This window comes from Portunus trituberculatus, chromosome 38 (genome assembly GCF_017591435.1).
Source record: "Portunus trituberculatus isolate SZX2019 chromosome 38, ASM1759143v1, whole genome shotgun sequence".
Classification (NCBI taxonomy): domain Eukaryota; kingdom Metazoa; phylum Arthropoda; class Malacostraca; order Decapoda; family Portunidae; genus Portunus; species Portunus trituberculatus.
In genome coordinates this window covers 34,867,143-34,881,542 of record NC_059292.1, presented here as the reverse complement: position 1 = coordinate 34,881,542, position 14,400 = coordinate 34,867,143, and the positions used below count along the sequence as shown (strand labels likewise).

General features: G+C 46.1%; 1 protein-coding gene across 2 annotated transcripts in view; it reads left to right on the top strand.

The window, feature by feature from the left end:
- Positions 1-14,219, top strand: part of LOC123514544 (ankyrin repeat domain-containing protein 50-like) — a 95,320-nt gene extending 81,101 nt beyond the window's left edge. For both annotated transcript variants that reach the window (XM_045272468.1, XM_045272469.1), the window contains 5 exons: positions 7,151-10,082; positions 10,676-10,874; positions 11,093-12,526; positions 12,792-13,159; positions 14,081-14,219. In XM_045272468.1, coding sequence (XP_045128403.1) covers positions 7,273-10,082; positions 10,676-10,874; positions 11,093-12,526; positions 12,792-13,157 — 4,809 coding nt within the window. In that variant the 5' untranslated portion in view covers positions 7,151-7,272 and the 3' untranslated portion in view covers positions 13,158-13,159; positions 14,081-14,219. The remainder of the gene's footprint in view (positions 1-7,150; positions 10,083-10,675; positions 10,875-11,092; positions 12,527-12,791; positions 13,160-14,080) is intronic.
- Positions 14,220-14,400: the final 181 nt, after the last annotated feature.

The following is a 14,400-nucleotide window of genomic DNA, read 5'->3' as shown; positions in this document are numbered from 1 at the left end:
TTATCTCTTTATCTATCTATCTATCTATCTTTGTTTGTCTGTCAGCATGTGCCAGTATGTCTATCTATATGTCTAAGTTTCTATTTGTTTGTTTGTCTGTCTGTTTATCTGTCTGTCAGTTCGTCTATTTTATCTTGTTTTTTTTTAAGATAGAACTCAATCAATCAATCAATCACATCACACACACACACACACACACACACACACACACACACACACACACACACACACACACACACACACACACACACACACACACACACACACACACACACACACACACACACACACACACACACACACACACACACACACACACATCCTTTTTCTTTCCCCTCACTTCCAATTAGTACATTCAAATCTCAGCCAGTTTATTAATTCATCATTTTTATTTTATTTATTACGTTTGCTTTTTTTTTATTCTTTCTTTTCAATTTGAACTGTAATTTATTTTTATTTGTTTCATCTATCATTTTTTTCATAATTAGTTCTTTTTTTTTTTTTTCCTATCTTTATTTTGTTTCCTATTTCTTTATGACCACATTAGAAAGTTTTAATCCCTTTCTTAGTCCCATCAATTCCCTTTCACAGTCTTGCCACTCATTCCACAGCCCCCATCCACTTCCTATCTCATCCCCTCTCCACTTATTCCATCCACTTCTGGCCCTCATCCACTCCCTTTCACAGCGTCTCCACTCACTCCACAGCCCCATTCCACCTCCTTTTTCAGCCTCTCCACTTATTTCACCGACTTCCATTTTCATCCACTTCCTTTCTCAACCTTTCCACTCATTTCATCCTCATCCACTTCCTATATCGGCCTCTCCACTCATTCCACCCACTTCGAGGCCTTATTCACTCCCATTCAAAGCCTCTCCACTTCCTATATCAGTCTCTCTACTCATTCCATCCACTTCCACCCTCATCCACTCATCCACTCACTCCACAGCCCTATCCACTCCCTTTCTCAGCCTCTCCACTCATTCCAGCCCCATACACTTTTCTTATCAGCCTCTCTACTCATTCCACCCAGTTTCAGCCCCATCCACTCCCTTTCACAGCCTCTCCACTCATTCCATCCACTCCCTTTCACAGCCTCTCCACTTCTTATATCAGCCTATCTACTCATTCCATCCACTTTCACTCTCATCCACTCCCTTTCATAGCCTCTTCACTCACTCCACAGCCCCATCCATCTCCTTTCTCAGCCTTTTTCCACTCTTTCCACCCACTTCCAGTCCCATCCATTTCCTATCTCAGCCTCTCCACTCATTCCATCCTCATCCAGTTCCTTTATCAACCTCTCTACTCATTCCACCGACTTCCAATCCCATTCAGTTCCTTTGACAGCTTTTCCACTCACTCCACAGCCCCATCCACTTCCAGCACCGTCCACTCCTTTCCTCGGCCTCTTCACTCATTCCACCCACTTCCATCTCCATCCACTCCCTTTGACAGTCTTTCCACTCACTCCTACTCTTAGCACATCCCAGCCTCGTCCACTTCCTCTCTGCCTTTCCTCATCCTTAACTGTTTTCTTCTTCTTTTTCTTCTTCTTCTTCTTCTTCTTCTTCTTCTTCTTCTTCTTCTTCTTCTTCTTCTTCTTCTTCTTTGTATTATTCTCTCGTTTCTCTTCCTCGGGGAGTGTTGCGGTGACAAGCGAATTAAGAACAGGATAATTTCTTATTTTTTTCTTCTTCTTTTTCTCGTTCCTCTTCTCATCCTCGTCTTCGTTTTTTTTTTTTTTTTTTTTTTTTTTTTTTTTTGTCCTTCATCCTCTTTCTCTTTTCTCTTTTCTTTCTCTTTTCTTTCTTTCTTTTCTTTTCTTTTCTTTTTTTCTTTTCCTCCTCCTCCTCCTCCTCTTTCTCCTCCTCAAATGTCCAATCCACTAAATATTTTCTCTCTCTCTCTCTCTCTCTCTCTCTCTCTCTCTCTCTCTCTCTCTCTCTCTCTCTCTCTCTCTCTCTCTCTCTCTCTCTCATCAAACTAAAAGCGGAAACCATGAAAAAAAAATCGAGATAAAAATAAGTTTCCGTTAGAAATTATCAGGTTTTTAATCAAATATGCATATGTATATATTTTTTTTTTATTTTTAACTTTTTTTTTTAACATTTGGCGTATGTATTTTACGTGTAGCGGTTCATCCCGTGTGTGTGTGTGTGTGTGTGTGTGTGTGTGTGTGTGTGTGTGTGTGTGTGTGTGTGTGTGTGTGTGTGTGTGTGTGTGCGTTGCCGTCATTGTCTGTTACCTCTGATGGTGAAATGTGATGTGTGGAAGTTGTTTTGATTTTTTTTTTTTCTTTTCTCTCTTTATTTTTCAGTGTGGGATCTGGTATTTAACGTCTTTTTTTTCTTTCTTTTTTTTCTTTTTTTCTTGTTCTCTGCTCTCTGTTCTTTCCTCTTTCCTGTTTGCTCTTTGTTGTCTGTTCTGTTCTGCTCTCCTCTCCTCTCCTCTCCTCTCCTCTTTTCTTTTCTTTTCTTTTCTTTTCTTTTCTTTTCTCTCCTCTTTTCTTTTCTTTCTCTCCTCTCCTCTCCTCTCCTCTCCTCTCCCTCCTCTCCTCTCTCTCCTCTCCTCTCTCCTCTCTCTCTCTCTCTCTCTCTCTCTCTCTCTCTCTCTCTCTCTCTCTCTCTCTCTCTCTCTCTCTCTCTCTCTCTCTCTCTCTCTCGTTCTTCCCGCCACTTTGAAAATGTTCTGAATAAGTGTTGAGATCACTGCAAACAAGGCAAAGGAAAACAAGGCGAACAGACATTTACACCTGCCTTCTGTGTAAATATTTTCCTTAAAGAGACGGCCAAGATTATAATGCAATACACGCCATTTTAGATTGATTGAATGGAATTGTTGGAGCGAGCTGCTAGATGTATTCCCAGGTGTTCCTTCTCGTGTGATAGCGTTGTCCTTCCTTCCTTCCTTCCTTCCTTCCTTCCTTCCTTTCCTTTCCTTTCCTTTCCTTTCCTTTCCTTTCCTTTCCTTCCTTCCTTCCTTCTTTCTTTCTTTCTTTCTTTCTTTCTTTCTTTCTTTCTTTCTTTCCTTCCTTTCGTTTCCTTTCCTTCCTTCCTTCCTTCCTTTTTCTTTTTGTCTGTCTTTTTCCTTCTTTCGTTCTTTCTTTTTCTCCCTACTCGTCCCTTCCTTCCTTCCGTTCTGTCTTTTTCTTTCTTTCTTTCTTTCTTTCTTTCTTTCTTTCTTTCTTTCTTTCTTTCTCCCTCCCTCCCTCCCTCCCTCCCTCCCTCCCTCCCTCCTTCTTTCTTTCTTTCTTTCTTTCTTTCTTTCTTTCTTTCTTTCTTTCTTTCTTTCTTTCTTTCTTTCTTTCCTCCCTCCCTCCCTCCCTCCCTCCCTCCCTCCTATCCATCCCGGTGGTAATGTTAGGTGACGCACTGAGAGAGAGGTGGCGGAGGAGGAGGAGGAGGAACGAGTGTAATATATTAACCATGATGGGGAAGAGAAACAAAGACTATTACAGTTGGTTGATAAAAGGGTTTTGATTTTGTTGTATAGTTTGTATTAATTCGAATTATTCTGGCAATTCATTTATAAAAGTTTTCATACGTATACATAGTGTGTGTGTGTGTGTGTGTGTGTGTGTGTGTGTGTGTGTGTGTGTGTATGTGTGTGTGTTTGTGTGTGTGTTTTGTTTTTTTATTTTGTATAGTTTGTATCTATTTATTTATTTATTGTTAGATGATATTCTTTTGTTGATATTCAGAGCTCTTTTTTTATAACCTTTTGCATGAGAGAGAGAGAGAGAGAGAGAGAGAGAGAGAGAGAGAGAGAGAGAGAGAGAGATGAACCTAAAGGCATATAGAAAATGAAACATGCGCTTTAAACTGTGAGAGAGAGAGAGAGAGAGAGAGAGAGAGAGAGAGAGAGAGAGAGAGAGAGAGAGAGAGAGAGAGAACACCCACATAACTCTCAGGTTGTCTTTGGAATCATCTGTCATTGAATCACCTTGGCAGATGATAGTTGCTTGGCGCGCAGGTGTAGCAGTGTCACTTGAGCAGAGAGAGAGAGAGAGAGAGACGTGAATAGTGAGTGAGGGTGACGCTATCTGACTGTATTTGTCTGCAGTGACCTTCAATGCACACGTTTTCTTTTCCATATTTCTGTGTGTGTGTGTGTGTGTGTGTGTGTGTGTGTGTGTGTGTGTGTGTGTGTGGGAAAAGGTTGCGTGTGTGTCGTTGTTACGTTGATTTAATGTTGGATGAGCGCACGTAAACGTTGATTTAATGTTGGATGAGCGCACGTAAAGGTGTGTGTGTGTGTGTGTGTGTGTGTGTGTGTGTGTGTGTGTGTGTGTGTGTGTGTGTGTGTGTGTCTGGTGGAGTGGTTTGTGTCTGTGTGTAGGAGGAGGATGTGAGGGGCGAGGGATGTGTGTGTGTGTGTGTGTGTGTGTGTGTGTGTGTGTGTGTGTGTGTGTGTGTGTGTGTGTGGGCGGGTTAGACAAATAAGATAGGGATGTGTGTGTTTGTGTGCCTGTACGTCTGTGTGGGAGTGTGGGAGGGTAAACCAAGGGGAGAGAAATATATGCAAATGTAGTAGAAAAATCTGGATATTTAGTTATGGATGCTGAAGGGAAGGAATGGCTCTGAATATTTATTATAATGTATTGACCAAATATTTGATCACATTTAAGCCTCAGTATTGCGTTTAGTAAAAGAAGCAATGGTTTGGTTCCACTGATACCCTGAGAACCTATTTTTATGTTTTCTTTCTTTTCGAGTTAGTGATTCTATTGAGCAAACCACCTTCATTTTAAACCTCAGCAATGCACTCAGTGAAAGGAACAAGGTTGTTTCTCCCCGACTTGCATCCAGAGAACTTGTTACAGTCAATTGCATCTCTAGAAGAGGACCATTTGTACCATACTCAGGATCTGCAAGGCCTGTCATGGCTGGGGATGGTAACTGGCGAACTGGCTGGCTGGTTAGGTGATAATTGCCCAAACCAGACTGTCAATACTTGGTAATTACCGCCTAACAAGCTATTTATTATTATCTCTAGTTAATAAGGCTCAACGCAATGCCTCGCTAACTGCCGTGCTGGATGTGATGACTCATTGTACACCCCGTTTGGCGTCTCCTCTCGGGTAATTACCTGCCGCATTGTGGTGATTGGCTGAGCACCAGCCCTGCTAAGTGGGCCAGGCAGGTTTCTTAATTGTTGGTGATGATAGGCGCTGGCTGATTGAGTGATAGAGGCCAAGACCCGGATTATTAAACCCCCCGTTACCTGGAGGACGTACACAATACATACTACATAATGCACTTTCTCTTAAGGATGACTCTTATGTTTTTTAAGTGGAAAGAAGTATACTTACAAACATCTGATAATCCTAGGGAACTCTGATATGATGGCCGGAGGTTACAGAACTTGCACACTACTATATAATGTACTTTCTCTTAAGGATTACTCATTGCTTTCCTAGTGGAAGGAAAGAAGTACCAATGTTTAAAGATTCTAGGAAACCCTCACCTGCTGGCTGGGGATGGCATGGAGACAAATGGACAGGGATTTCCAGGCATCGTGTGTGCAGCCTAGTGAGGAGGCATCCAGCTGTGGCCATCTTGTCTTGTATTGTCTGTCTCGTCTTGCTGCTTTTCTTTGCTGGTCTGTGTGAAAGTGGAGGGTCAGGTGTGTCTGCTGGAGGAACTGAACACCTTGCTGTCTTTGTGGTCAATAAACTTACTTAGCCATGTGATCCCATACAAATTGGAGTTGATGCTGAATAACTTACTTTGTTCAGTGTTGGTGAATAAGTCAACTTTGATTTTAGCTTGTGTCTTTATAAATAAGGTAATGGTGATGGTGATGAGGTTACTTAAGTTTATGGTGTGGTGGTGGTGGTGGTGGCAGCAAGGTGTCAAGTGAGGGAGGGAGTGAAGGTAAGCTCTGTCATCTACTGTAGCTACACCTGTGGTACCTGTGTACTTGCCATTACCTCACTGCTTCAGGTCACAGCAGTGGTTTGCCTCTTCACCCTTCACTGTCCTCCTCCCATTCTGTCTATTTCCTGCAGCTCTTTACACACACACACACACACACACACACACACACACACACACACACACACACGTGTGTGTGTGTGTGTGTGTGTGGGCTCAGTCCTACCCGAAGATCGGTCTATGAGCTCTGAGTTTGCTCCGTAATGGGGAAGACTGGCTGGGTGACCAGCAGACGACTGTGGTGAATTACACACACACACACACACACACACACACACACACACACACACACACACACACACACACACACACACACACACACACACACACACACACACACACACACACTGTTTCTTGGCCTCCTCACCCTTCCTTGCCCTCCTCCTCTTTTGCCTATTTCCTGTTGCTGTCTACATCAAACAATATATTCCCACACGTATACACATTGTTTCTTTGGCCTTCTCATCCTTTCATGTCCTCCTTTCCTTCCTAATTGTTTTCGCTCTGTCTCAACCAACACACACACACACACACACACACACACACACACACACACACACACACACACACACACACACACACACACACACACACACACACACACACACACACACACACACACACACACACACACACACACACACACACACACACACACACACATTGTTTGTTGAGGTTTATGGCAAGACTCCCTTTATCCCACCAACACCAGGAATTGTTATGGTGAGTGCTGATAAAGATCACCTCCCTCATGCTGCTGCCTAAAGGTGGGAGGCTCATTCAGTGCTGGACTTTGGAGGTCTTTAACTTGCCTCCTCCCTAAGAGAATTCATTCTCAGGGAAAAGTTTATCTTTAGTGATTCCTGCCTCATGATTATGCACTTTGCTGCTTTGCCTGTTATGAGAGTTAATTAATGGTGGTGTTGAGGGTTGTAATGGGAACTCAACTGAGCTGCTGGGAAATAGTGTCACTTTGGTGTTATCATTGGAGAAGTGTCTGTTTCTACATAGACTGAGAACAAGATGTATATGTAGGCTATAGTTTATAAGAATTTTTTCACATGTGTATCTTGTTATTTAGGTGACATCGTATATGTATCACATGTTTATCATGTGATTTCATCATCTATTGAATTTATTTATTATAAATCTAATCAAATCAAGTATAAAGAAAGTGGCATTGAGGTGACATCATTTCACTTTTGTTGCAGGTGATGATGGACTGCTGGCGGGGACGGGGACGAGGCAATTACCGAGGGCCGAGATGAGCTGCCTTCAGGACGTACCTTAAGCTCTCACCACCGCCCACGCCCGCCCCGCGTCCGCCCCCGCCATGGCTGCCGACAGCAGCTTGCCGGGGCGGCGCTTCCTGTGTCGCGAGTGGGCGTGGGCAAAGCTGTGGGCGTGCCTGGAGCAGAGGCCAGCAGCCAAGACCTGCGGAGCCCTGCTGGTAGGCGGTCCAGGCACTGGCAAGACTGCCCTCTGCACCGAGCTGGTGACACCCTCTGCCTCCCATGGCCGCCATGCCTCGGCTCTCCACGCCCGGCTGCTGGCCCACCACATGTGCCATGCCCACCTGGCTGCCTCCCTCAGTGTGGGCTGCTTTATCCAGTCTCTGGTACTTCAGCTGGAGACATCACCACTGCTGCCTGGCTACAGCACTAAGACTGAGACCCCTGAGGTGTGTGCTGCCCTTGAGCCCCGCGCCCTCCATACCAATCCTGACGAGGCTTTTCGACGCTCTATTATTTTCCCCTTGCTGGAGTTGGACCAGCCAGACCGCACATTGCTGCTGGTGGTGGACAGCATTGATGAGACAGACTTGCAGGCTCCCCTGGCGGCCACCCCACGGGATGGCGGCTCTGTAGACACAGGGAACAAGGGCCCGTCGCGCACCATTGCCGAGCTGCTGGCCACTCACCATCACCTGCTGCCCCAGTGGCTGCTGCTGGTGGTCACTGCTCGCCGTACTTCACGCACCATCATCCGACAGTTTGCTGGCTTCCGCAAGGTTGCTCTGGATGACCTGCGGCGTGGCCATGTGGTGCGAGACGTGCAGCAGTACATCTTGTGCCGCCTGGATCGTGAGCCAGCTCTCAGGCACCACCTATCCCGAGAGACAGCAGAGATGCTCAACCAACTGCATATCAAAAGCAATGGCTGCTTCTTGTACTTGGAGCGAGTCCTGGATGGCGTGGCAGATGGCTGGGTGACACTGCGTGAGATCCGCCACATTCCCGGCACTCTCAATGGCCTGTACCTGTGGCTGTGTCAGCGACTGTACCCTCGCCGGCACTTCCAGCGTGTGGCTCCACTTCTAGCTGTCATTCTTGCTGCCCGTGCACCGCTCACATCAAAAGAGTTGCGAGAAGCTGTTGAGACACGCTTCCCGTCACTATCTGACGAAGACTGGAACAAACGATGGTCTCTGCTGATGCGGGTGCTGGCTCCAGAACATGACCAGCAGGTGCTTCTGTTCCACCATAGCTTCGCCGAGTGGCTGCTGGACGTGAAGCACTGCACACAGAAGTACCTGGTGGACGTGGCTGACGGGCACGCCATGCTGGCCATGAGTCTCTCAATCAAAGCCCCAACTCTCTCCCTGACGCAGGTCCACCAGCTGGCTCTCCACCTCTCCCGCATGCACCTTGAGCCGCCCCTGGAGCAACACCACCTACCCCTATGGATGGTGATTTGTGGGGTTCCCCTTAACCTCTGTCATGATCTTCCTCCTCCCCGAGATCCTCGTGCCCTGAGGATTCTGCAAGAGGCCGGTGCTGCCCTGCCAGATGATCATCCTCAGGAGGAAGAGGATGAGGATGATGATGAAGATGATGACGAGGAGGAAGATGAGGCTGAGGAAGGTGGGGAAGATGAAGGACCTCCAACAGAAATTCGTTATGAGGAGTTAGAACAGGAAGATGAAGAGGCCCAGGATGACACACATGAATCTAAGAAGCTGCAAGAAGAATGTCGTAAGGAGGGATACGTGCCAGATGATGAAGCCAAAGCCAAGACTGATGAAATAGTGAGTGCAGTTGATAACATCAAATTAGAGGAAGTTTGCACTGCAGGGAATGAACAAGATGAGCCAGAAAAGAAAATTGAGGCAGAAACAGAAGAGTCAGGTGAAAAAGTAGACAAAGAGGAAAAGGAAAAGGATGGGGAATATGTGACAATGGTTCCCCTGCCGGGAGAATTTGTTAACGGTAGTTCTGTGGGTGGACGGAGTATCGACGGTGGCATAGGCACTGGCAGCTGTCAAAGCACCGATGGCAGGCAGAGCACCGGTGGCCGGCAGAGCACTGGTGGTCGACAGAGCACTGGGGGTCGGCAAAGCACTGGGGGCCGGCACAGCAGCACTGGAGGTAGGCACAGCAGTGAGCACAGCAGTAGTAGTAGTCGACGGCGGGAGCGACGAAGGCGACGCCACCGTGAGGATCCCCTGTACCCTTACCTGCGTGGCGGACCAGTGGACCAGGTGGACAGCTCTGGCCGTTCCTTGCTGCACAGTGCATCCCACCAGGGTGACACCTCTCTGGTGCGCCTCCTCCTAGAACGAGGAGCTTTCCATGGCCTTCAGGATCGAGCTGGCCAGACACCTTTGAATCTGGCAGCTCGTCATGGCCATGCTGAGGTGGTGGCCACACTGCTGTCAGCTGGTGCTGATCCTGATCATGCCGATGCTGATGGCTGGACGGCTCTTAGGTCAGCAGCCTGGGGTGGACACAGTGGGGTGGTCAATGCACTGCTGATTGGTGGTGCACAGGTAGACTTGGCCGATGCTGATGGCCGCACAGCACTGAGGGCTGCTGCTTGGGGCGGCCATGAGGATGTGGTGGCTGCCCTCCTACGCCACGGTGCTGACGTGAACCGGGCAGACAGTGAGGGACGCACACCACTCATTGCAGCAGCTTACATGGGGCACTCAGAAATTGTGGAGGCGTTGTTAGAGGCAGGTGCTGATGTGAACCACGAGGACGTTGATGGGAGGACAGCACTGAGTGTGGCAGCACTGTGTGTTCCAGCCAGTGAGGGACACACCAGCGTGGTGACCACCCTTCTGGAGCTGGGCGCCAAGGTCGACCACCAGGATCATGATGGCCTCACACCTCTCCTTGTAGCAGCCTTCGAAGGACACACGTGAGGACTTGTTTTATTTTGTGTAAATGTTTTTTGTCTGACTTGTAGAGAAAGTGATTGTAGTACAGGACAATAAATATGGTTTGCAGTAAAGTATACATTGCTCACGAATCATTCTTAATTCCAAGTTTGAATGTCTTTACTTCTATCACCTACTCCCAGATCTCTTACTCACACTGAGACACACTCACCATCCTCAAACCATCAAAAACACCTCATCACCTCATTCCACCTCTCTCAGTAAAGTTCATATTTCACTCTCGCTTTCTTCTCCTCAGTTGATCTCAAGTAAACTAATCCACTCCTGAAAACACTCCTCACTCACACACACAAGAAACAAGTAGATGTCCTCAAGGTCATGGGTTAAGTATGGACAAGTGTGCACCCACATAAGATGTAGTCTACACATCATTCATAATGGGCATAAAAACTGTAGTGACTTGGATGGCACTTTTGACCTTTGTTTTGGGACTAGCACTTCAGTGGGCTTTTTTTCCTCTCTTTTTGTTGTCATTGGCTTGTGCTCTTCTTACATTAGAAAAAGATAATGATAAATAACAATAAAAGAAATATCCCATCCTTTATCCCTGCAGGGAGGTCTGTGAATTATTGTTAGAATATGAAGGAGACGTTGACCACGTGGACCGTTCAGGCCGCACCCCTTTGCTGGCAGCTGCCTCCATGGGGCATGCAGCTGTGGTGGAGCGACTCCTCTTCTGGGGGTGCTACGTTGATCACATTGATGCTGAAGGACGCACAGTGTTGAGTGTAGCAGCAGCACAAGGCTCCCAGGTAGTGCTTTTTTATATCCCAAGAGAGGTTTAGAAATGGTTCTTGTGTAATGAGTGTGAACAGGTGTGATGGACCCAAAATGTTAAGGAACTGTGTTTGAACCAGATTTATTTGTTGCATGGTATTTACTTTTCAATTTCCACAACTAGATATGTAAATAGTTCTTAGCTGAAAATTAAGACTTTCATTGAGCTAATATGATTTCTTGTCACTTCCAGGAAACTGTGAGGTTACTGCTTGACAGAGGCTTAGATGAAACGCACAGAGACAATGCTGGTTGGACACCACTGCATTATGCTGCATTTGAGGGCCACTGTGGTGTGTGTGAGGCCCTGCTTGAGGCAGGTGCCCGAGTCAATGAAGTGGACAATGATGGCAAGCACGCCCTGGTGCTGGCAGCCCAGGAAGGCCACACAGCTGTGGTGGCCGCACTGCTTGATGCCGGGGCAAACATTGACCACACTAGCCATGACGGGCGGTCTGCCCTTCGTGTGGCAGCCTTAGAAGGACACAAGGATGTTGTACATCTCCTTTTGTGCAGAGGAGCTGATCTCCATTATAAAGATGCAGATGGTCGCTCAACACTCTATCTCTTGGCACTGGAAAATAGACTTGAGATGGCAAAGTTTTTGATGGAAAATAATGCAAATGTGGAAAGTACAGATTTGGAGGGACGCACTCCTCTGCATGTCACAGCCTGGCAGGGCCATACTTGCATGGTGGCTCTGCTTCTTGATGGTGGCGCCCATGTTGATGCTGTGGACAAGGAACGCAGGACACCTCTACAAAGTGCTGCCTGGCAGGGTCATGCAGAAGTAGTCAGATTATTACTAGAAAGAGGTGCCACAGTTGATCACACTTGCTCTCAGGGAGCAACAGCACTAAGTATAGCAGCACAAGAAGGCCATGAGGACAGTGTTGCAGCTCTCCTGCAGTATGGTGCTAACCCAGCACACTCAGACCGATGTGGTCGCACTGCAATCAAGGTGGCCTTAAAAGGTGGCCATATACATCTTGCCCGCATGCTGGAGGAGAGCATGGTCATGCAGCAACAACAGCAGGGAGGTGCTTCTCGCTTGGCAGCATCCTCAATGGGGTCGGGTTCCACAACAGACACAAAGCCTTGCTCAGCTATGCTGTGCCCAGGCCTGGCTGCCTCACCTGCCGAGAGTCCAGAGTCAACCTTTGAAAAGCGTCGATCTGTTGCTTCTCTAGGACAACATTCTTCTTCCAAATCGTCTGGGAATCTCACCACCTCCACCCGTTCCTCAGGTGGCCCTAGGGCCCCCACTCCCCGTGAGGCCCACCTCCTACAACACCAGCAGCAGCCTCTGCCGCCACCTGCACCATCGGCACCACCAGTATCAGCCATGTCTCCAATTTTAAGTTTCACTCAACAGCTCCAGCAGTGTGGCCGTGGCCGAGGCCGCCGCCATCCACCACCGCCACCCCAGCCAGCCCTCACCCCTCTGGATGAGCCAGCATCACCAATCTATGCTTCTCCACCACTGTCACCGCTCAGTGATGGTCCTGGTGGAGGGAGGAACCTGCATTCACTAGCAGTTTTAGAAGATGACTACACAGTTCCTCTGCAGCACCCAGCAGCACGTGCACCAAGACCCTCAGCACCGCCTGTCAGCATCCCTGCTGAGGTGATTTATTGTACATGTTCTTGACTTGTGACTATAACTGTACTCTCTCTCATATTTAGAGTAGGAAATCAGTTCAAGATTTTGTTTTTCATAGAAAACTGTTGAATTTTTTTCACAAATTACATTTGATATAACATTTTGCATCCTATCATGTGGCACTCATTCTCTTCAGTGCCTAAACCAATTTTTGAATTATCTTTATTTTACTAACAGTGAGTCACACCCTTTTCACTATAGTAATTCTAATTGCAAACTGTATTTTCAGGTTGGGCGTCGATCTGGAGGAGGAGGAGGTGGAGGTGGAGGCGGAGGCGGAGGGAGAGGGGGAAGTGGTGGAGTGCCTGGCCTGGAAAACATACCTAATGTTGGGGTCAATGTTCCGGGAGTCACAGGGGCAGGATCACCAGGCTCCTCTGGGTTCACCTTCACCCAGGACCAGCACATGCGCATCATTCTGGGCACTCGTTCCCCCGAGCCACGGCCACGTCGCAATGGCATTGTCACCAACCCAAGCCTTAAGGCCGCCCATGCCAAGGCCGCCCACCTGCTCAGGAATGGTCTCAGTGGCCGACCCAGACCACCACCAGCCAGACCCAATGGCTTGCCACTCAAGAAGGAAACCCCACTATGACCGTAGGTACTTTTTTCCCATCCCTTGAACAATGGAAGGAGACATGAAATTTTAACCTTTTCAGTGCAACTGAATTTCTCCTGTTAATATGAAAATTTTTTTCTTTTCCTAATGTTGTCTTAAAAAAAGACAACATTGTTCTGCAGCATTTTCTTCCATGATTATTTGCAATATACATGTAATTGTTTAGACATTTATTTTACATATGGAAGTCTCTTGAACAGTTTTGTTGTCTTGATAGACAAAATTAACCATTTTATGTATGTTTCCATGAAAGCTGATTTGTAAAATGTTCTTAATGTTAGGAAAAGACAAACAGTAATAAAGAGAGCAACAGGAAATTTAGAGGAAAGGTTTCTTGTTGACATTTGCAGTTTATTGCCTTTCTCTTTTTTATAAACACTTGTTTCCTTCTTGAAACATGTGCATGATGATGTAAATTGTTCCAAATGTGCCTCAGTATGTTACTACGTATGTCTATCAAAAGATGTATTTCATTACTTATGCCACACCTTTATTGTATTCAAATGAGTAATGAGTAATTATTAGTGGTTTTGGTTTGAAAATGAGACTTCCATTTATCATAAGTAGCATTTTATATAATGTCATTATTTCCTCACAAGTGGTTGGGGAGCATATGAGTCTATCCACTCACTGCATTTGTGTATGATCTCTTTTCTGATGTTCATCCTTCTTATATGATGTGTTATTGATTTGAAATGATACTTGAATGTATCATCATTGATATTTTATTTAATGTCCTTATTTTTTCATAAGGATTGGAGAGTTCAGAAGTCTTTCCCATGTATTGCACTTGTATATGGTCTCTTTTCCAATGTACATTCTTTTCATGTCTCCAGTACATCATCTCTACTTCTTAACTTAGTCACTGCAGAATTATTAAGAGTGATTTACCTTTTCAGAAAGATTAACACAGACTGTAGTGAGCCTCTACTGTGGCACCAAGGGGACAACTGAATGCTACCATTATACACATGGGAAAGGAGGAAAGAGGACAAGTATTCTTTGTTGTCAAATGTGGATCTTGTCAGTTGCCATCATCACACAAGTTAGTAATTATGCCAGTACCTTATTTTATTGTTATTACATTACTCTTGCTGTACAATATATTTTTTTTTTTATTAATGCAGGAATATAATATACAGAGGTCCTACTTAAAAGCAACACAGGATTTTCCATTCCAAAAGTCATACATTTGTAATTCAAGTATACAAGAATATTA